Source organism: Nerophis lumbriciformis, linkage group LG07, assembly GCF_033978685.3.
Source record: "Nerophis lumbriciformis linkage group LG07, RoL_Nlum_v2.1, whole genome shotgun sequence".
Lineage (NCBI taxonomy): Eukaryota > Metazoa > Chordata > Actinopteri > Syngnathiformes > Syngnathidae > Nerophis > Nerophis lumbriciformis.
Window position 1 is genome coordinate 17797501 of NC_084554.2, and position 25000 is coordinate 17822500.

General features: G+C 39.6%; 1 protein-coding gene across 1 annotated transcript in view; it reads right to left on the minus strand.

Annotated features, from left to right (window-relative positions):
* Nucleotides 1–25000, minus strand: part of LOC133609791 (uncharacterized) — a 205355-nt gene that overhangs the window by 80388 nt on the left and 99967 nt on the right. Inside the window, exon 9 of the mRNA XM_061965742.2 lies at nt 7507–7560. Coding sequence (XP_061821726.1) covers nt 7507–7560 — 54 coding nt within the window. The remainder of the gene's footprint in view (nt 1–7506; nt 7561–25000) is intronic.

Sequence of the window (25000 nt, forward strand, 5' to 3'; positions counted from 1 at the left end):
TCACTGCAATAAGGTGCTTTTGGTAGCCATCCACAAGCTTCTGGTTACATTTTTGACCAGTCCTCTTGACAAAATTGGTGCAGTTCAGCTAAATTTGTTGGTTTTCTGACATGGACTTGTTTCTTCAGCATTGTTCACACGTTTAAGTCAGGACTTTGGGAAGGCCATTCTAAAACCTTAATTCCAGCCTGATTTAGCCTTTCCTTTACCACTTTTGACCTGTGTTTTGGGTCATTGCCCTGTTGGAACACCCAACTGCGCCTAAGACCCAACCTCCGGGCCGATGATTTTAGGTTGTCCTGAAGAATTTGAAGGTAATCCTCCTTTTTCATTGTCCCATTTACTCTGTAAAACACCAGTTCCATTGGCAGCAAAACAGGCCCAGAGCATAATACTATCACCACCATGCTTGACGGTAGGTATGGTGTTCCTGGGATTAAAGGCCTCACTTTTTCTCCTCCAAACATATTGCTGGCTATTGTGGCCAAACAGCTAAATTTTTGTTTCATCTGACATCACATGGACAAAGATAAGACATTCTGGAGGAAAGTTCTGTGGTCGCTCTTGAATCCTGATTGAAACTTGTTAGCAATATCATTGAGGGACAGATATGGCTGAAGTTGTGCGAGGACAAGTTTTTCCATGATCTTGGACGAAAGTTGGACAGAATGGATGGGTCGGGGTTATGCTTTTTTAGAAGTGGTCTGACTACAGCATGCTTTATGGCAGTGGGGACCAAACCCAGCCCGAAGCAGCTGTTAATAAGAGAACAAGACTTGGACCAAGGGTGTCCATAACCTCTAGCATTAGTTTAGCAGGTATAATATCTAGAGCAGAGCTGGGCAAATATTTTGACTCGGGGGCCACATTGAGAGAAAAAAATATTTCTGGGGGCCAAGGTGTATAAATTATATATACCCCGTATTTTTCGGACTATAAGTCACCGTTTTTTTCATAGTTTGGCCGGGCTCCAGTCTGATTTATATATATTTTTTCCTTCTTTATTATGCATTTTCGGCAGGTGCGACTTATACTCCGGTGCGACTTATACTCCGAAAAATACGATACACAATTAGCTGTAAAAAACCTGCTGTACAGTATGTGTGTTTGGGTCCAGGAACACTAATACCAAAAGTCACAATGTCCGATGGAGGTCTAAAAACGTTATGACAGACCACCTCAAAAAAACTGAATGGAATTTTACAGTTTTTTACTGAATGGGACACCCAAAATGTACATAAAAAAAAGAAAGAAAGTGGGATTTACAATATTAACTATGAACAATAAAACACTGAATATTAACAACATATGAACATCGCTCCTCTTTTACTTCTCAGACCAGCTCCTCAATAGTTCAAATGTAAAAAAAACAGCAAAATATGAATGCAAAGTGTAATAAACACCTACAAAATGATATATTATCACGTAAAAATGTGCTTCCGCATCTGTTTCTGGCTGTTCTGAAAACAAACCCCGCCCTCTCTGCTTTGTTACTGGTCTGAGTTGCTGTGACGTAGATTACCGTAATAACTTGAAAATCACAGATTTCGACCATTGTAATACTTTCTATAGGTCAAGATTTACGGTCATTTAAAAACAGCACTGCACATCATAATGGCGGCTACAGTTTTGATGTTAAAGGGGAACATTATCACAATTTCAGAAGGGTTAAAACCATTTAAAATCAGTTCCCAGTGGCTTATTTTATTTTTTGAAGTTTTTTCAAAATTTTACCCATCACGCAATATCCCTAAAAAGAGCTTCAAAATGCCTGATTTTAACCATCGTTATATACACCCGTCCATTTTCCTGTGACGTCACATAGTGATGCCAACACAAACAAACATGGCGCATAGAAAAGCAAGCTATAGCGACATTAGCTCGGATTCAGACTCAGATTTCAGCGGCTTAAGCGATTCAACAGATTACGCATGTATTGAAACGGATGGTTGTAGTGTGGAGGCAGGTAGCGAAAACGAAATTGAAGAAGAAACTGAAGCTATTGAGCCATATCGGTTTGAACCGTATGCAAGCGAAACCGACGAAAACGACACCACAGCGAGGACAAATTCGGCGATCGCCTTCTAACCAACGATTGGTATGTGTTTGTTTGGCATTAAAGGAAACTAACAACTTTGAACTAGGTTTACAGCATATGAAATACATTTGGCAACAACATGCACTTTGAGAGTGCAGACAGCCCAATTTTCATCAATTAATATATTCTGTAGACATACCCTCATCCGCGCTCTTTTCCTGAAAGCTGATCTGTCCAGTTTTGGAGTTGATGTCAGCAGGCCAGGGAAGCTAGGGTCGATAGGGGGTTTAGCTCGCTCGTCTGCAGGAACAAACTGCCGCCATTGCTTGCCGCGCTAGCGAGTTCCTTTGTCCCTGAATTGCTCACACACTCCGGCAGATTCAATGGGGGTCTGGCGGCAGATTTCTTTGACTTTATCGTTGGAAATGCATCTGCTTTGAGTGTCGCAGGATATCCACACATTCTTGCCATCTCTGTCGTAGCATAGCTTTCTTGCCACTTTCGCATCTTTGGGCCACTGGTGCAACTTGAATCCGTCCCTGTTCGTGTTGTTACACCATCCGACAACACTCCGACGAGGCATGATGTCTCCAAGGTACGGAAAACAGTCGAAAAAACGGAAAATAACAGAGCTGATTTGACTCGGTGTTTGAGAAAATGGCGGATTGCTTCCCGATGTGACGCCACGTTGTGACGTCATCGCTCCGAGAGCGAATATTAGAAAGGCGTTTAATTCGCCAAAATTCACCCATTCAGAGTTCGGAAATCGGTTAAAAAAAGATATGGTCTTTTTTCTGCAACATCAAGGTATATATTGACCAGTGACGTGCAGTCACATGGAAAGAAAAACAATTTCAAAAGAAAAAAAATTAATTAAATTGTTATATGTATGCAGTGATTATACTATAAAGTTATTTCCATTTAACTTCACCAGTTTTAGATTATTTGTATTCAAAATCGCTGAATTTTCACATTTGCCGTTCAAATACTGAGAAGAGACGGTGCGGTGAACAGCAGCCAGTTGAGGCACGTCACTCAGTGTCTCAACATGGACGGACTCGGCTAACTGCTGGCCTGCTGTGCAGTGAGACTGTATTGCTATATGAATTATATTATACATTTCCATAGTTTAGTTAGCGGAGGTATATAATGTACAGTGTATTTTGTCAACAACTGTATGTGTGTAACGTATTTCTTGTGCTGAGCGATCATAAAACGGCTGCAAAAGACGCACTGGCTGAGGCTCCAGTAGCCCCGCCTCCTGCACCCCCGCCGTAGAATTGTTATATCAACTAAAGCCCACACTTAAACTTTCCACGTGCAAAATTGAATCTATTCAAAAAAGTTATTTCATAAAAAGCCAAAAAGTGCAAAAACAATAATGTTCGTGTTGGAGGAGTTGTGAATGACTGCAGGGCCACAACATTAGGTACACCTGCAGACTGCAGGTGTAACTAATTCACAACTCCTCCAACACGAACATTATTGTTTTTGCACTTTTTGGCTTCTTATTAAATAACTTTTGTAACCTACTTCATGGGCTTTCCTCTTTGTGATGTTAAGTTCCTGTTATGCGCTGTTATACAGTATATGCCTTGAGCTCTTATTTTGAAGGCGCTAAGAGCGGAAGTGATGTCACGTTGCGGAGGTTTTTGAAAGAAAGTAAAGAAAGTGGTCCTCATGTAAACTGGAGCCTCCGTGTTTGTTATTTTGTAGTTTCATACAGTATAGGCGACATTTATAAACCCTCGGTTACACTTTTTAAAATAGATTCAATCTTGCACGTGGAAAGTTTAAGTGAGGGCTTTAGTTGCGGCGCATGGACTTAATTTCTATGTAAAGGTAAGACCATAATAACATTTTTTTTATTAAATGTGCTTTTTTGTGTGCTACAGTTTGTATGTGTAAAGTCAAAGTTAAGTTAAAGTACCAATGGTTGTCACACACACACTAGGTGTAATGAAATTTGTCGTCTGCATTTGACCCATCCCCTTGTTCACCCCCTGGGAGGTGAGGGGAGCAGTGGGCAGCAGCGACGCCGCGCCTGGGAATCATTTTTGGTGATTTAACCCCCAATTCCAACCCTTGATGCTGAGTGCCAAGCAGGGAAGAATGCTGGTATGAGCTTTTAAACATAACCCGTTAACTGCTGCCAATCAAATGGTGAATAAGATACTCTTTAGGGTTCATATGTTTGTAAATCTGACTGTGATGAAGTCAGTGCCTCACCAGCCATCAACCTCACCGCACGTCACTGATATTGACGCTTACATAGGTCTGGTGATAATGTTCCCCTTTAATGGAGCGGTGCCATACTGTGTATGGAGAGACATATTTAGCTGCCTATCAGCCAGGGGACCGAAAATAAATAAAGTATCAGCCAGAGGGGATCGGCTTTTGTGATCGCCATTGAAATGACTTAATCGGCATTGGCCGATCACGTAATTGTTTGCGGAAATTGGCTGACACCGATGCCCCTAGTACTGATTATTGATTATTTATTTACATATTTTTGTGAAGTAAATCAGGAGTCTCCAATCCTTTTTCATCTTATGTTCAACAAAAAAATAACTTACCGGCAGATATTTGCGGAGAAAACCGAGAGCTTGGTTTCACTTTGAAAGATCAGATGTAAAATATTCATTTCAGCCCATTAGAATCAAATTAGAATGCACAATACTCAATGTTTTGCTCCGAGGGGGGCCGAAATGAGCATCATTGAAATCATTGCTTGTGACCCAAATGTTGCGATAAAAAGTCAATTAAAAAAAGAACAAAACTGCAAGTGATAATTTTGCTCTGAATAAAGTGTGAGTAGCTTTGCTGATGCTGTTAGTTAAAAAAAACGGATTATTTGCAGACTCACTGTGATTTACCATTTACTTAAATATTTAAACAGCAGCTGGGCAGACAGACTGAGAATCATGTCAATGAAAATTGAGTCTATAATGGTCCACATCATTTATTTTTTTCCAGACACAATTTTGTGATGGACTTTTGTCGCTTTTGGCTTTTTCGAACATGCAAGGAATGATTAACTGCATTGCATTGAAGTGTACCATTATTGGATTTGATAACATCACAGTCCTGAATGACTAAATTAAGTATCAGTCCCTCCAGGATTTTGTGAAAACCTGATTTCACCGCAGCTTTTTTCGAGAGTTGCGGCGAATGTTGCGATGTTTTGAGGCTTGTTCTTTTTATTTTCAATAACATGGAATCAACTTGCGATTTTATTCATTTGTCATCAATGTTTTAGGTGTTTCTTGAAACCTCAAAAGTCACAGGATTTAAAAAGAATACTGTATTGATGTTATACTCATTTTATTCCGCACAGACTTAAGAGTGGACATTAGATAGCAGCAAATGCACATACTCAGAGCTTATTGACAAATTATTGTATATAACTAATAATATGAATAATTATTACAGAAAGAAACAATACAGAGGCTTCTTTATTTATCTATGGTCCACAAGTTGCAGACATTATTTGTGTTTGGTTTATGCTTGAAAAGTGTTTGTCCATCTTAAACATTCATTTGTGTACCGAAACATCTGTGAACTGTTGAGAGCGATCTATAGCAATTATTTTCTTTTGGTAAACGAGAGACAATAAGAGATTATCATCACACTTCAACATGTCTAACATGTAAATGCTGCCCTCTTTGCACACTGCAAAAAGTCAGTGTTCAAAAACAAGAAAAACATTTTTACAAAAATTAGGGGTATTTTATTTGAACGAAGCAAAATTATCTGCCAATAGAACAAGAAAATTCGGCTTGTCAAGACTTTCCAAAACAAGTAAAATTAAAGCTGCAAGCAGCGATGGACGGGACCGACTTTGACGGCACATAAAATCCAAACCGGAGCAGTAGTTAAAACTCTTTGGTCAACTTTTAATCAGAAGGGTTCAATCTCTTTTCTGTGCTAGTTTGAAGCCGACACGACAAACGCGCTCAGAGGAGATAATGTTTGAAAAAAGGTGACCGGTTTTTACAAAACTTTTGTTTTGAAGGGGGAATTGCAAACTTCCTGTTGATTTTTGCTGGGAGTTGTCAATATATGAAATGTAGGTCTAAGTAAGACCTACATAGAGGTTTTTGTTTCATGTCTCTAAGACATTCCTACTTGAAGTTACACGCAGTTTTGTCTGAGTTTTCTTCCTAGGAGCAGTTGTGTCTGTGTTTTCTTCCTAGGGGTCGCTAGAGCGCAATTTTGAGTTTTGGGGTTGGGTTTTTTATTAGATCTCAATTTTTGTCAGTCCTGATGTGTGTGTCCAGTTTGGTGAGTTTTGAAGCATGTTAAGGGGGTCAAATTACAGCTAAAAGAGGCAAAAGTGACTAATTTTAGTAAACTTGTGTTCTGAAGGGGGAATTGCCAACTTCCTGTTGATTTTTGCTGAAGAATGTCAATGTATGAAATATAGGTCTAAGTCAGACCTACATAGAGGTTTTTGTTTCATGTCTCTACGACATTACTACCGGAAGTTACAAGCCGTTTTGTCTGTGTTTTTTCCTAGGGGGCGCTAGAGCACAATTTTGAGTTTTGGGGTTTGACTTTTTTATTAAATGGCAAATTTGGCCAGTCCTGATGTGTGTGTCACATATGGTGGGTTTTGAAGCACGTTGAGGGGGTAAAATTACAGCTCAAAGAGGCGGCAGAATAATAATAATAAAACCTTACAAATACAATAGGGTCCTCTGTCCCAAAGGGACATTGCGGTCCCTAATTAGTTAACCTCAATTAACCCAAAAATACCTTAAAATAAGTATATTCTCACTAATAACAAGTGCACTTTTCTTGGTAGGAAAAAAAAAGAGACCTTTTTGCTCAATATGCTGAAAAATATTCTTAAATCAAGTAAATGCTAGTGCCATTATATTGACATAATGATATGCACTCGCATCATGATTTTTTTTTTTTCATGCTTGAAGAAATGATTTCTTTAAAAAAGTAGTTTTATACTTGTGAGTGTTGATGACACAGCTTTGCAACAGTTGATATTCTAGTTTAAAGCATGTTTTACTCAATATAGGTCATACAATCTCAGCAACAAGCTGTTATATCTTACTGAGATAATTTAAGACCAAAACACTCAAAACAAGTAAAACACTCTAACATAAAATCTGCTTAGTGAGAAGAATTATCATATCAGACAGAAAATAAGCAAATATCACCCTTATTTGAGATATTTAATCTTACATAGATTTCAGTATTTGCAGTGCAATGTGAGCATTGATGATAAAAATATGTTCTTAAATGCCTTATCGTGGATAAATAAATCTATAAATACATGTCAACTAGGAAGTATCAATGTCACTATGAGCAGTAGTGGCCCCGTATTGACCTGGTACCTGATTGATACCAACGTTTTCAGTATCGCCCACACAACATTACCTTATAGACCAGGTACTTGCAGATGGAGAAGACAAACAACAAAAACAACAAATACAATCTGATTATCTCACCTTCTGGCTTGGTGAAGCAAGACGAGCATTAACCCCCGCATCACCACAGTCACCCTGGAAAACACACACAACATTTGAACTATGTGAAGAAAGATAGAAAATACATTTTGCTTTGCATTAAGAAACTGAATGTTGTGCTTCAGGCACTGGTGATCAACTATGCCTCATTAAGCTTTTCAACTCAACTATTCCAAATCATAATGCAATTTTGAAAGGACCGCAAGTCTTGAATTATTTGCGCAACTAAAAATATTCAGACGTTTTGCGAAACGAGAGGCTCTGTACTTTCCAGGGATATGCTGAATGAGTAATTACGGTAGTCTAAGTTAGCAGCTCCCAGAAGACGAGGCTTTGATCCACACTGTAAAACATGTTAGTAGATTATAATGTAAAAAACTGGTAGGTCCTCTATTTTACGGACTAGAAGCCGTTACTTTTTTTCCTACGCTTTGAACCCTGCGGCTTGTATGTCAAAGGGTCAAAGAAGCAACCTTTATATGAGAAAGTTTTGCAAAAAAGTAATATTCTATAAGTGTTTAATGTTTTAACGTTCATAGTTGAAATTGTAAATCCAAAATGCTTCATTCGTGTACATTTAGGTTGAACTTTTCAGTAAAAATCTGTGAAATTAAATTCTGCTTTTTGGTTTTGCCTGTTATTAAACTGTGATTTAACACACACTGGAACCCGCAAATCAAAAGGTTTAGCACTCTTGTTCTACTTAATAACGTTGTGGTAGTGTTGTCCCGGTATCAAAATGTATTTCGGTACTTTACGGTACTTTTTTAAATAAAGGGTACCACAAAAATGTTTATTATTGGCTTTATTTTAACAAAAAAAATCTTAGGGTACATTAAACATATGTTTCTTATTGCAAGTTTGTCCTTAAATAAAATATTGAACATACAAGACAACTTAACTTTTATTAGTAAGTAAACAAACAAAGACTTCTAATTAGTCTGCTGACATACGCAGTAACATATTGTGTCATTTCTCATTCTACTATTTTGTAAAAATTATTAAGGACAAGTGGTAGAAAATACATTATTAATCTACTTGTTCATTAACTGTTAATATCTGCTTATTTTCTGTTTCAACATGTTCTACCTACACTCCTGTTAAAATGTAATAATCACTTATTCTTCTGTTGTTCGATACTTTACATTAGTTTTAGATGATACCACACATTTAGGTATCGATCCGATACCAAGTAGTTACAGAATCAAACTGGTCATATTCAAAGTCCTCATGTGTCTAGGGACATATTTCCTGAGTTATTAAACATAATATACATTTAAAAAAAACAAAAGATTTTTTTGATGCTAAAAAATATGGATGTAAGCATAGTAGTATCGACTAGATACGCTATTGTACTTGGTATCATTACAGTGGATGTTAGGTGTAGATCCACCAATGGCGTTGGTTTATAGTGTAGCGTCCTGGAAGAGTTGGTGCTGCAGGGAATTCTGTGAATTTGTTCTGTAGTGTTTATGTTGTGTTGCGGTGCAAATATTCTCCCAAAATGTGTTTGTCATTGTTGTTTAGTGTGGTTTCACTATGTGGAACATGTTTATGACAGTGTTTGAGTTGTTTATACGGCCACCCTTCTTTTGACATGTATGGCTGTTGACTAATAATGCCCTGCAACCACATGTCTCTCTCTCTCTCTCTCTCTCTCTCTCTCTCTCTCTCTCTCTCTCTCTCTCTCTCTCTAAGTCAGACCTACACTGTTCCAATATCCATTTCTCTGTTCTCAATTGTTGATGACTGATGATAACAACCAAACCCAACCCCCCCAGCCCCCCTCCACACCACAGATTGTAAATAATGTAAATAATTCAATGTGATGATCTTGTGTGATGACAGTATTATGATGATAGTATATATCTGATAGTATATATCTGTATCATGAATCAATTTAAGTGGACCCCGACTTAAACAAGTTGAAAAACGTGTTACCATTTAGTGGTCAATTGTACGGAATATGTACTTCACTGTGCAACCTACTAATAAAAGTCTCAATCAATCAATCAAAGTGTGTTCAAAGGTAAGATGAACGTCTGAATGGTTAATAAACGGAAATATTGAAATCGTGTAGCTATCACTCGTTCTACAGGGACGATACCTGAAATAAATGCACTGTACTAGTCGCCATGGAGACAAGGATTAGTGACTTAGAAGTAATTACAACACTGCTATTAGCCGCTTGCTTACGAGCCATGTCTTAAAGCACCTGTTCCCGAGGGCATTACAGTGTTATAGTTTCACCTTTATCTTTAGTTATTAAGCCAAAATCCGTCCGTTCTCCCTTTTCTGTCTACACACTGTGTCTGCTTGTAAGTACTCCAGGATTGTGCACTGCCGAACATGCTCGTCTGCATGACACGTCATGGGGGACTGGTACTTTTTAGAGGCGGTATAGTACCGAATACCATTCAGTCATACCAAAGACTATAAAAAATGGGACCCATTACCTCCCTGCTTGACACTCAGCATCAAGGGTTGGAATTGGGGGTTAAATCACCAAAAATGATTCCCGGGCGCGGCCACCACTGCTGCTCACTGCTCCCCTCACCTCCCAGGGGGTGATCAAGGGCGATGGGTCAAATGCAGAGAATAATTTCGCCACACCTAGTGTGTGTGTGACAATCATTGGTACTTTAACTTTAACTTAATTAGTATTGTGGTACTATACTGATACCGGTATACCGTACAACACTATGTTGTGGACTTGTTGAGAAAGCAGCTATGTTAGATAAGAATATAAAAACTTGTTGAGAAAGCAGCTATGTTAGATAAGAATATAAAAACGCTGTTTCCATATGAGTTGGGAAATTGTGTTAGATGTAAATATAAACGGAATACAATGATTTGCAAATCATTGTCAACCCATATTCAGTTGAATATGTTACAAAGACAACATATTTGATGTTCAAACTGATAAACATTTTATTTTTTGCAAATAATCATTAACTTTAGAATTTGATGCCAGCAACACGTGACAAAGAAGTTGGGAAAGGTGGCAATAAATACTGATAATGCTCATCAAACACTTGGAACATCCCACAGGTGTGCAGGCTAATTGGGAACAGGTGGGTGCCATGATTGGGTATAAAAACAGCTTCCCAAAAAATGCTCAGTCTTTCACAAGAAAGGATGGGGCGAGGTACACCCCTTTGTCCACAATTGCGTGAGCAAATAGTCAAACAGTTTAAGAACAACGTTTCTCAAAGTGCAATTGCAAGAAATTTAGGGATTTCAACATCTACGGTCCATAATATCGTCAAAAGTTTCAGAGAATCTGGAGAAATTACTCCACGTATGCAGCATGGCCGGAAACCAACATTGAATGACCGTGACCTTCGATCCCTTTGACGGCACTGTATCAAAAACCAAATTCAATCTCTAAAGGATTTCACCACATGGGCTCAGGAACACTTCAGAAAACCACTGTCACTAAATACAGTTTGTCGCTACATCTGTAAGTGCAAGTTAAAGCTCTACTATGCAAAGCGAAAGCCATTTATCAACAACACCCAGAAATGCCCCCGGCTTCTCTGGGCCCGAGATCATCTAAGATGGACTCATGCAAAGTGGAAAAGTGTTCTGTGGTCTGACGAGTCCACATTTCAAATTGTTTTTGGAAATATTCGACATCGTGTCATCGGGACCAAAGGGGAAGCGAACCATCCAGACTGTTATCGACGCAAGGTTCAAAAGCCAGCATCTGTGATGGTATGGGGGTGCATTAGTGCCCAAGGCATGGGCAACTTACACATCTGTGAAGGCACCATTAATGCTGAAAGGTACATACAGGTTTTGGAACAACAAATGCTGCCATCTAAGCGCCGTCGTTTTCATGGACGCCCCTGCTTATTTCAGCAAGACAATGCCAAGCCACATTCAGCACGTGTTACAACAGCGTGGCTTCGTAAAAAAAGAGTGCGGGTACTTTCCTGGCTCGCCTGCAGTCCAGACCTGTCTCCCATCGAAAATGTGTGGCGCATTATGAAGCGTAAAATACGACAGCGGAGACCCCGGACTGTTGAACGACTGAAGCTCTACATAAAACAAGAATGGGAAAGAATTCCACTTTCAAAGCTTCAACAATTAGTTTCCTCAGTTCCCAATCGTTTATTGAGTGTTGCTAAAAGAAAAGGTGATGTAACAGTGGTGAACATGCCATTTCCCAACTACTTTGGCACGTGTTGCAGCCATGAAATTCTAAATTAATTATTATTTGCAAAAAAAAAATAAAGTTTATGAGTTTGAACATCAAATATCTTGTCTTTGTAGTGCATTCAATTGAATATGGGTTGAAAAGGATTTGCAAATCATTGTATTCCATTTATATTTACATCTAACACAATTTCCCAACTCATATGGAAACGGGGTTTGTAAAATAACATACAAGAACACAAATGTATGAATAAGATTTATAGAAATGGAAGAAAACCTTGTCAACAAACAAACAAACATCCTTTCTTATCACTCATTCGCCTTATGTTGCTGGCCAAAGTCACAACGCCAAAAGAGCTGGTTTCGTTTTTTATTTTGTTTATGTTGACAACTGCTTATCAGGCGTGCACATAACTGGCTTTACGAGACAAGTAACATTTACAAACAAGCCAAATGAGGTTTTGTCCAAGATAACGGGAACAGGAAGTGATGGGGTGAAATTAAAGTAGACTGAGAAAAGCCAACATTACAATAAAAGGTCATTAAAACCTTGAAACACACAGACCTCGGGACAGTCGGGGCTGACCTCCGCCGGCAGTCCCCCGAGGTCTGCGGAGGAGAAAGAAGGGAGAGAAAGAAGGGACAGGAGAAGGAGAGGGAATGGCGTGAAGGGGAGAGGATGAGAGGAAGGAGGGGAGCTGCATGAAAGAGACACACTGTGCTCTGGGCTCAATGTGACAGAGTGCATGACGGCTTAGTCAGGAGGCACTGGGAGAGAAATGAGATGGCTCAGGTCCACACACACACACACGCGCGCACACGCACACGCACGCGCGCGCGCACACACACACACACACACACACACACACACACACACACACACCCACACACACACACATTAAAAAGTCATGCACACCTCCATTTGCATTCTGGCGTAGGCACAGACACACTCTCACACACACACACACACACACACACACACACACACACACACACACACACACGCATACATTAAAAAGTCATGCACATCTCTATTTGCATTCTGACGCATGCGCGCGCACACACAGACACACACTCACACAATGTCTTTGCATATGCAAGCAAGTGCTGTGTTGTTTTGAGAGCCCAGCTTGAAGCTGTGGATTTGATTGGTTATTGTGTCTTTTTATTTCAGCTATCCCAAAATAACAAACACTTTGTTCAAGTGGAACAAGTAATACTAAGGTCCTTACATGGCTAAAACTGACACTTAAATGTGTGTGTCTATACACATTAGATGTATATACAGTATGTATGTGTATATATATATATATATATATATATATATATATATATATATATATATATATATATATGAGATATGTCCGATAATATCGGCCTGCCGATATTATCGGCCGATGAATGCGTTAAAATGTAATATCGGAAATTATCGGTATCGTTGTTTTTATTATCGGTATCGTTTTTTTTAATTAAATCAACATAAAAAACACAAGATACACTTACAATTAGTGCACCAACCCAAAAAACCTCCCTCCCCCATTCACACTCATTCACACAAAAGGTGTGGTTCTGGTTCCTACATTATATATCAATATATATCAATACAGTCTGCAAGGGATACAGTCCGTAAGCACACATGATTGTGCGTGCTGCTGGTCCACTAATAGTACTAACCTTTAACAGTTCATTTTACTCATTTTCATTAATTACTAGTTTCAATGTAACTGTTTTTATATTGTTTTACTTTCTTTTTTAATCAAGAAAATGTTTTTAATTTATTTATCTTTTTTTTTTTTTAATTTAATTTTTTTTTTTTTTAAAGTACCTTATTTTCACCATACCTGGTTGTCCAAATTAGGCATAATAATGTGTTAATTCCACGACTGCATATATCGGTATCGGTTGATATCGGTATCGGAAATTAAAGAGTTGGACAATATCGGAATATCGGATATCGGCAAAAAGCCATTATCGGACATCCCTAATATATATATATATATATATATATATATATATATATATATATATATATATATATATATACACACATACATACATACATACATACATACATACATATTAGAGATGCGCGGTTTGCGGGCACAACCGCGGAGTCCGCGGATTATCCGCGGATCGGGCGGATGAAATTAAAAAAAATAAGATTTTATCCGCGCGCGGGTCGGGTCGGGCGGATTAATTAGATTTTTTCACCACACCTAGTGTGTGTGTGACAATCATGGGTACTTTAACTTTAACTTTGTATTACGGACCGTAGATGGTGAAATCCCTAAATTCCTTGCAATAGCTCGTTGAGAAATGTTGTTCTTAAACTGTTCGATAATTTGCCAATCATGGCACCCACCTGTTCCCAATTAGCCTGTTCACCTGTGGGATGTTCCAAATAAGTGTTTGATGAGTATTCATCAACTTTCTCAGGCTTTTTTTCCCACTTGTGCCAGCTTTTTTGAAACATGTTGCAGGCATCAAATTCCAAATGAGTTAATATTTGCAAAAAATAACGTTTTCCAGTTCGAACGTTGAGTATCTTGTCTTTGCAGTCTTATCAATTGAATATACGTTGAAAAGAATTTGCAAATCATTGTATTCTGTTTTTATTTACAAACCCCATTTCCATATGAGTTGGGAAATTGTGTTAGATGTAAATATAAACGGAATACAATGATTTGCAAATACTTTTCAACCCATATTCAGTTGAATATGCTACAAAGACAACATATTTGATGTTCAAACTGATTAACATTTTTTGTTTTACAAATAATCATTAACTTTAGAATTTGATGCCAGCAACACGTGACAAAGAAGATGGGAAAGGTGGCAATAAATACTGATAAAGTTGAAGAATGCTCATCAAACACTTATTTGGAACATCCCACAGGTGAACAGGTAAATTGGGAACAGGTGGGTGCCATGATTGGGTATAAAAGTAGATTCCATGAAATGCTCAGTCATTCACAAACAAGGATGGGGCGAGGGTCACCACTTTGTCAACAAATGCGTGAGCAAATTGTTTAACAGTTTAAGAAAAACCTTTCTCAACCAGCTATTGCAAGGAATTTAGGGATTTCACCATCTACGGTCCGTAATATCATCAAAGGGTTCAGAGAATCTGGAGAAATCACTGCACGTAAGCAGCTAAGCCCGTGACCTTCGATCCCTCAGGCTGTACTGCATCAACAAGCGACATCAGTGTGTAAAGGATATCACCACATGGGCTCAGGAACACTTCAGAAACCCACTGTCAGTAACCACAGTTGGTCGCTATATCTGTAAGTGCAAGTTAAAACTCTCTTATGCAAGGCGAAAACCATTTATCAACAACACCCAGAAATGCCGTCGGCTTCGCTGGGCCTGAGCTCATCTAAGATGGACTGATACAAAGTGGAACAGTGTTTTGTGGTCTGACGAGTCCACATTTCAAATTGTTTTTGGAAACTGTGAACGTCGTGTCCTCCGGACCAAAGAGGAAAATAACCATCCGGATTGTTATAGGCGCAAAGTTGAAAAGCCAGCATCTGTGATGGTATGGGGGTGTATTAGTGCCCAATACATGGGTAACTTACACATCTGTGAAGGCGCCATTAATGCTGAAAGGTACATACAGGTTTTGGAGCAACATATGTTGCCATCCAAGCAACGTTACTATGGACGCCCCTGCTTATTTCAGCAAGACAATGCCAAGCCACGTGTTACATCAACATGGCTTCATAGTAAAAGAGTGCGGGTATTAGTCTGGCCTGCCTGTAGTGTCCCATTGAAAATGTGTGGCGCATTATGAAGACAAAGGAGACCCCCGGACTGTTGAACAACTTAAGCTGTACATCAAGCAAGAATGGGAAAGAATTCCACCTGAGAAGCTTAAAAAATGTGTCTCCTCAGTTCCCAAACGTTTATTGAGTGTTGTTAAAAGGAAAAGCCATGTAACACAGTGGTGAACATGCCCTTTCCCAACTACTTTAGCACGTGTTGCAGCCATGAAATTCTTAGTTAATTATTATTTGCAAAAAAAAAAAAAAAATTTATGAGTTTGAACATCAAATATCTTGTCTTTGTAGTGCATTCAATTGAATATGGGTTGAAAAGGATTTGCAAATCATTGTATTCCATTTATATTTACATCTAACACAATTTCCCAACTCATATGGAAACGGAATTTGTACGATTTTACACAGTGCGCCAAATTCACTGGTTTTGGGGTGTGTATTTCACCCACTTCACTTATGAATTCATGAGTTTTAAGCACACAGCTTCATAGGATAATTATTTAACACGTTTTAAAGTGTTGGCTATTAGATTATATATTCGAAGAAAAAGTAGTTTGACTTTAGAAATTGCACTACATTTCATAATTTCTAGATTCTGTGAACATGTTCAGTCTTTTTGTCTACTTGACTCTGCTCTGCCTTTGTAAACAAACTCCACATAAGGCTTCAGATCAGAACATTGCTGCTTTCTACCCACACACTCGCTTGCAAAGGCGTAACACGATTAAGTATGCAGATGTCAAGATGACCTCCATGCAGTTTTCCAGCAGTAAATTGGAACACTGTTACATAGATTGGACAATTGACATGCTACCTACGTATTTATCAGGTCACATCAGCTTTATAAGGCGAGGATGTTCCTTAAGGACGTGTCTGACAACTTAGGTGGCATGAGTCATTTTTATGTCGTCTCTTGATTATAATTGCAGACAAAAGCAGGATTTGCAAACAGACTTAGCTCGCCAGCTCTGTCCTGGATAAACCCTGGACCCAGTGGATGTTTGTGCGGGAGAATAGAGGATGGTGGCCAAGCTCTCTGTGCCAGTAATGATGCTCCAGTTATTAAGCACTGCACTCCTAGAAAACCCCCTCGGGTTGTTAACATAAATTAACTTATCTCTTTAACCTTTTAAAAGCGTCGGGCCGCAGAAGAGGGTGCACCGGGGTTGCGTTTGTGTTGCTACGGTAACTGCAACGCAACGCTAGTGTCAATACACACATGCTATGTGACCATGAAACTGCTAAAAGCTCCACCCAAGCAATTGTTGAAAAACAAGACAATGACAAATAAAGACACTGGTAAAATATACAAATATACAAACCCCGTTTCCATATGAGTTGGGAAATTGTGTTAGATGTAAATATAAACGGAATACAATGATTTGCAAATCCTTTTCAACCCATATTCAATTGAATGCACTACAAAGACAAGATATTTGATGTTCAAACTCATAAACTTTTTTTTTTTTGCAAATAATTGACTTAGAATTTGATGGCTGCAACACGTGCCAAAGTAGTTGGGAAAGGGCATGTTCACCACTGTGTTACATGGCCTTTCCTTTTAACAAAACTCAGTAAATGTTTGGGAACTGAAGAGACACATTTAAACTTCTCAGGTGGAATTCTTTCCCATTCTTGCTTGATGTACAGCTTAAGTTGTTCAACAGTCCGGGGGTCTTCGTTGTGGTATTTTAGGCTTCATAATGCGCCACACATTTTCAATGGGAGACAGGTCTGGACTACCGACAGGCCAGTCTAGTACCCGCACTCTTTTACTATGAAGCCACGTTGATGTAACACGTGGCGTGGCATTGTCTTGCTGAAATAAGCAGGGGCGTCCATGGTAACGTTGCTTTTATGGCAACATATGTTGCTCCAAAACCTGTATGTACCTTTCAGCATTAATGGCGTCTTCACAGATGTGTAAGTCACCCATGTCTTGGGCACTAATACACCCCCATACCATCACAGATGCTGGCTTTTCAACTTTGCGTCTATAACAATCCGGATGGTTCTTTTCCTCTTTGGTCCGGAGGACACGACGTCCACAGTTTCCAAAAACAATTTGAAATGTGGACTCGTCAGACCACAGAACACTTTTCCACTTTGTATTAGTCCATCTTAGATGAGCTCAGGCCCAGCGAAGCCAAAGGCGTTTCTGGGTGTTGTTGATTAACGGTTTTTGCCTTGCATAGGAGAGTTTTAGCTTGCACTTACAGATGTAGCGACCAACTGTAGTTACTGACAGTGGGTTTCTGAAGTGTTCCTGAGCCCATGTGGTGATATCCTTTACACACTGATGTCGCTTGTTGATGCAGTACAGCCTGAGGGATCGAAGGTCACGGGCTTAGCTGCTTGCGTGCAGTGATTTCTCCAGATTCTCTGAACCCTTTGATGATATTACGGACCGTAGATGGTGAAATCCCTAAATTCCTTGCAATAGCCGGTTGAGAAAGGTTTTTCTTAAACTGTTCAACAATTTGCTCACGCATTTGTTGACAAAGTGGTGACCCTCGCCCCATCCTTGTTTGTGAATGACTGAGCATTTCATGGAATCTACTTTTATACCCAATCATGGCACCCACCTGTTCCCAATGTTCCTGTTCACCTGTGGGATGTTCCAAATAAGTGTTTGATGAGCATTCCTAAACTTTATCAGTATTTATTGCCACCTTTCCCAACTTCTTTGTCACATGTTGCTGGGATCAAATTCGAAAGTTAATGATTATTTGCAAAAAAAATAATAAAGTTTATGAGTTTGAACATTAAATATCTTGTCTTTGTAGTGCATTCAACTGAATATGGGTTGCAAATCATTGTATTACATTTATATTTACATCCAACACAATTCCCCAACTCATATGGAAACGGGGTTTGTAAATAATTAATGTATTCAATATTTGTGGAATAACAACTGATACGCTACAATAAAATAATTAAAAAAAACATGACAAGAATGGAATTAAATGGACTAATGCCACATACTTAGCACCACTTGTAAACTAATACTTAGCCTTTGTTTTTATTAATATTGTTTTTATTAGTCATTTCAATATTTAAAAACAAATACAAATTGAAAAGTAATCAAAATGTTTATATGTATCTGTATTATATTTAGATGTATAATAATGTTTTATTATAAAATGTTTTTAATAAAAAAAGACAACCCTTTGAGCCTGTCTGTTTGTATCATTATTTTGATAAACAAAAAAATGTTTTAATTAAGTAAAAACAAAGACAACCCACTTTGGCCTTTCTGTTTCTATTATTATCGTATTTTTCGGACTATAAGTCGCAGTTTTTTTCATAGTTTGGCCGGGCTCCAGTGCGACTTATATGTGTTTTTTTCCTTCTTTATTATGCATTTTCGGCAGGTGCGACTTATACTCCGGTGCGACTTATACTCAGAAAAATACAGTATATATTTTTGGGGAGATAAAAAATGTAAAAAAACAACCCATTCAGCTTTATGTTTGTATTTACTATGTCATGATTTACTTGATTATTATTTACAAAAAAATAATAATAAAAGATTACCACCCACTTAGCCTTTCCAAACGATACAAGTATCATTCCTCTACTGGTCAAATTTACCAAACAAGCAATTCCTCTTATCAAGTAGCAAAGATAAATAAACGATCACATTTACTATTACCATCAAAGTCTCCTCTTTACTTTTTGATTAGCATTCATTTATAATATTATTCATGTTGGATATGTCATTGCAAGCCTCTCAAGCCCAGGCTTTCAGTACTATATACGTTTCCTATATATTATGTATATAATGTATCATGGTCTCTCTTTGCTGACTTGGACTAATTAGTGGTTACAGTGTAATAATAATAATAATCATCCACTGTCAAACTACAGTACTGTGTAGGTTTGTATTCCTCATTATCTCAGTAAAAAGTCATGTCACAAGGGGGCAGCAAAACTAAGGACACACTGTACACGCGCACACACACACCCACGCACACACACACACACACACACACACACACACACACACACACACACACACACACACACACACACACACACACACACACACACACACACACACACACACACACACACACACACACACACACACACTCCACTTTTTTCATACTGGCATGTTATGCATGTACCGGGGTAAGAAAACTAGGCAATTGCCTCAGGGCCCCCAGCTGAAAAGGGCCCCCTGATAACAATTAATGATGCATTGAAATTGAACAGAAACAACACATTTGCAATTCTATCACCGGAAAATACAATGAAAATGGCAAAATAATGTCAAAGACACTGTCGGAATCCCCCTTGAGGAAGCCCTTCCAGCAGCCAAAAGTCTCATGTTCCCAATGACACTGGAATGAATACTGTTATGCCAATAGCACAGTTTCAATAGCAGCGATATTTCTAAAATGTACGACTTGTCAGTGTTTCCATTAAAGGGGAACATTATCACAATTTCAGAAGGGTTAAAACCATTAAAAATCAGTTCCCAGTGGCTTAATTTATTTTTCGAAGTTTTTTTCAAAATTTTACCCATCACGCAATATCCCTAAAAAAAGCTTCAAAGTGCCTGATTTTAACCATCGTTATATACACCCGTCCATTTTCCTGTGACGTCACACAGTGATGCCGATACAAACAAACATGGCGGATAGAACAGCAAGGTATAGCGACATTAGCTCGGATTCAGACTCGGATTTCAGCGGCTTAAGCGATTCAACAGATTACGCATGTATTGAAACGGATGGTTGTAGTGTAGAGGCAGGTAGCGAAAACGAAATTGAAGAAGAAACTGAAGCTATTGAGCCATATCGGTTTGAACCGTATGCAAGCGAAACCGACGAAAACGACACGACAGCCAGCGACACGGGAGAAAGCGAGGACGAATTCGGCGATCGCCTTCTAACCAACGATTGGTATGTGTTTGTTTGGCATTAAAGGGACGGCGTGGCGCAGTGGAAGAGTGGCCGTGCGCGACCCGAGGGTCCCTGGTTCAATCCCCACCTAGTACAAACCTCGTCATGTCCGTTGTGTCCTGAGCAAGACACTTCACCCTTGCTCCTGATGGGTGCTGGTAGCGCCTTGCATGGCAGCTCCCTCCATCAGTGTGTGAATGTGTGTGTGAATGGGTAAATGTGGAAGTAGTGTCAAAGCGCTTTGAGTACCTTGAAGGTAGAAAAGCGCTATACAAGTACAACCCATTTATTTATTTATTTATTTAAAGGAAACTAACAACTATGAACTAGGTTTACAGCATATGAAATACATTTGGCAACAACATGCACTTTGAGAGTGCAGACAGCCCAATTTTCATCAATTAATATATTCTGTAGACATACCCTCATCCGCGCTCTTTTCCTGAAAGCTGATCTGTCCAGTTTTGGAGTTGATGTCAGCAGGCCAGGGAAGCTAAGGTCGATATTCTTCTCTTGATCATCTTCGGTGGCATAAGGGACGGTGTGAGCCAAGACATCCAGGGGGTTTAGCTCGCTCGTCTGCGGGAACAAACTGCCGCCATTGCTTGTCGTGCTACCGAGGTCCTTTGTCCCTGAATTGCTCACACACTCCGGCAGATTCAATGGGGGTCTGCCGGCAGATTTCTTTGACTTTATCGTTGGAAATGCATCTGCTTTGAGTGTCGCAGGATATCCACACATTCTTGCCATCTCTGTCGTAGCATAGCTTTCGTCGGTAAAGTGTGCGGAACAAACGTCCAATTTCTTGCCACTTTCGCATCTTTGGGCCACTGGTGCAACTTAAATCCGTCCCTGTTCGTGTTGTTACACCCTCCGACAACACACCGACGAGGCATGATGTCTCCAAGGTACGGAAAACAGTCGAAAAAACGGAAAATAACAGAGCTGATTTGACTCGGTGTTTGAGAAAATGGCGGATTGCTTCCCGATGTGACGTCACGTTGTGATGTTGTGAATTACAGCATCATGAGCTGTAATTCTCGTAAAATCTCATCCCGCAAGACTCCGCTTTGAGGAAGATATTGCAGCCATTGCTGTTGCCGTGATCGTCAATAGAAGACGAAGGCAGCGGGTGATTGCTCAAAGGCAACATCCTTACCGCCCCCTTGACATTACTGTTCGGGCATGTGGGTCTCTTCGAGCCTGCGGGTCGGTTGCCGGGAAGGGACCCGCGAGACGACCGATCGGAGTCTTACGGCCCCCTCAACATTGTTTGGGAATGTGGGTCTTTCCAAGCCTGCCAGGAAGGGACCTGCAAGACGACCCATCTGCCCTGGTTGCATTGCCGCTCTGCGGTTCAGTGTGTGACCTCTAAATGCAAAAAAAAATGCGTTTGCGAAACACTTCAGTATCGAAACGTTCACGCAGGCCCGGCCCTAACCAATCTGGCGCCCTAGGCAAGATTTTAGGTGGCGCCCCCCCCACATCGGCAGTGAAGTGTATATACTCACAAGAAACCGAATAGCTTTGTCTTTGACCTTTTTTTTTACTTGCAACTACACCTAATATATAAAGGGGTGGACAAGTGACTATTACCTGCAGGGCAAACATTAGCTAACCAGAAGGCAATAACAATGTAAACAAAGAAAACACCTGCTTAAAAGATCTAATACAAATGTCCCTGAGGAATGTAATTAGCTAACATTACATTATTATTTTCCATAACAATTTAGCCCCCTCCACAATATTAACCCGACGTTAAAACAGAACTAGCTATTTATTGATTAGCAATTGCCGAATCATGTAACATTAGCTTAATGCTAAAAAGCCAGCTACTATCACATTCTGTAACAGACAAATAATTTAATGTAGGCTAACGTTACTGTCTTGTTCCGTGTTGTGGAAATAAGTTGAGCCAACACACGACGTGTTGCTAACTGTACTTTTATTCACGACTAGTGGGAATAACACATCACATGTCCGGCAACGCTTAAACAGGAAGTACCTCATTCCTTGGGCCAATCATATTCGTGTATACTTCAGGGACCGCTCGGAGATCGTATTATCTAAGAATATTACAGTTACCTACCTGCTACCTCTGTCTTTTCTCGTTTCTACTTCTCTTCTTTTCTCTTTTTTCTTCCCTGGGCACCTGACAGTTTTGGCCGTTTTGACATCTTGTGTTGATTTTTTGATGTGGTGACGTCCAAAAAGAGTCATGATACGGGAAGGGAGGGGGCGCACCGTGCGGGAGGGGGGGGGGGGGTAATGTTGTAACAAATAATATTTCTATTAAATAGGCTTTACTTTGCATTTTAATTAACGTGGGATTATTTTTTGTATTTAGAAATAATAGTACCAACTTTTTTCTTTTTTTCTTTTTTTTCTCCAACATTTGTGGCACTGGCGTGGCGCCCCCTGATGGACGGCGCCCTTAGCATTTGCCTATACGGCCTATGCCACGGGCCGGCCCTGCGTTCACGACATGGTCGCGTGGTGATGCGTGGATCGTTCTCCTGAGATGCAGACGGAACTCCGGAGGCAAGGTGCAGGTAAGGAAATGATTTATTGTCCATAAATCATGCGGAATACAAACAAAAGAGCACCGGGGTGCCGATAGCACAGGAAGCTAACGGAATAGCGAACAAGAAAAGCTAGCATGTAAACAGGCAAACAAAAGGCGTGGTTAAATTAAGTCCTTTTTCGGTTGAGCTATGACGTCACACTAGCCATCTGCCGATCCTTACAGCTTGTTTTAAGTTCAGTTTCAGTTTATGCATACGATAACCATCACATATAAAGGATATGTAAAGGATATCACCACATGGGCTCAGGAACACTTCAGAAACCCACTGTCAGTAACTACAGTTGGTCACTACATCTGTAAGTGCAAGTTAAAACTCTCCTATGCAAGGCGAAAACCGTTGATCAACAACACCCACAAACGCCGCCGGCTTCGCTGGGCCTGAGCTCATCTAAGATGGACTGATACAAAATGTAAAAGTGTTCTGTGGTCGGACGAGTCCACATTTCAAATTGTTTTTGGAAACTGTGGACGTCGTGTCCTCCGGACCAAAGAGGAAAAGAACCATCCGGATTGTTATAGGCACAAAGTTGAAAAGCCAGCATCTGTGATGGTATGGGGGTGTATTAGTGCCCAAGACATGGGTAACTTACACATCTGTGAAGGCGCCATTAATGCTGAAAGGTACATACAGGTTTTGGAGCAACATATGTTGCCATCCAAGCAACGTTACCATGGACGCCCCTGCTTATTTCAGCAAGACAATGTCAAGCCACGTGTTACATCAACGTGGCTTCATAGTAAAAGAGTGCGGGTACTAGACTGGCCTGCCTGTAGTCCAGACCTGTCTCCCATTGAAAATGTGTGGCGCATTATGAAGCCTAAAATACCACAACGGAGACCCCCGGACTGTTGAACAACTTAAGCTGTACATCAAGCAAGAATGGGAAAGAATTCCACCTGAGAAGCTTAAAAAATGTGTCTCCTCAGTTCCCAAACGTTTACTGAGTGTTGTTAAAAGGAAAGGCCATGTAACACAGTGGTGAACATCCCCTTTCCCAACTACTTTGGCACGTGTTGCAGCCATGAAATTCTAAGTTAATTATTATTTGCAAAAAAAATATAAAGTTTATGAGTTTGAACATCAAATATCTTGTCTTTGTAGTGCATTCAATTGAATATGGGTTGAAAAGGATTTGCAAATCATTGTATTCCGTTTATATTTACATCTAACACAATTTCCCAACTCATATGGAAACGGGGTTTGTACTTTTGTTCTTAAGTGCCTCTGTGGCTAGAATAAGTCCAGTGCCCCAGGAAACTGAAACATATTGCACTGGAAGTTTGGATGCAGTGTACACCACAAAGATTAAAATTATAAAATAGATTTTCAGAAAACTAACAAATCTTTGTATTAAGACGTACATGGGTATCCTAAGAAAAAAAATGGCGTACGCTCATATCCAGAAAACGTCTTATGGACAAAACAGTTCGGATGTATTAAAGTGTGCGCATGCATTAATCCAAGCACATTTCTTTTGTACATTCCACTTACACTAGGAAAACCAGCTGTTGCTTGAAATTGCACTTTAATTTGGGCCTGTTCAGATGCTTTGCACGGGAATTTAATACACCTGGCTTACATAATTTAATGTGTTTTTGGCACCCTTTTGCTGATGCTTTTATAGCCGTTCGAGTAATTGCAATTGTTCATACTGTACATCAATCCTTCTTAGAAGCACCGTAAATTCCAGACTTTAAGCCAGCACTTTTTTCCACAATTTAAACCTTGCGGCTTATAAAACGATATGGCCAATTTATGGATTTTTTTTCGCTGACAGCCATGATAAAAAGTAAAAAAAACAAAACAAAAAAACAAGCAAACATACTGAGCATGTGTTTTATTTAGAGATGTCCGATAATGGCTTTTTTGCCGATATCCGATATTCCGACATTGTCCAACTCTTATTTACCGATTCCGATATCAACCGATACCGATATATACAGTCGTGGAATTAACACATTATTATGCCTAATTTTGTTGTGATGCCCCGCTGGATGCATTAAACAATGTAACAAGGTTTTCCAAAATAAATCAA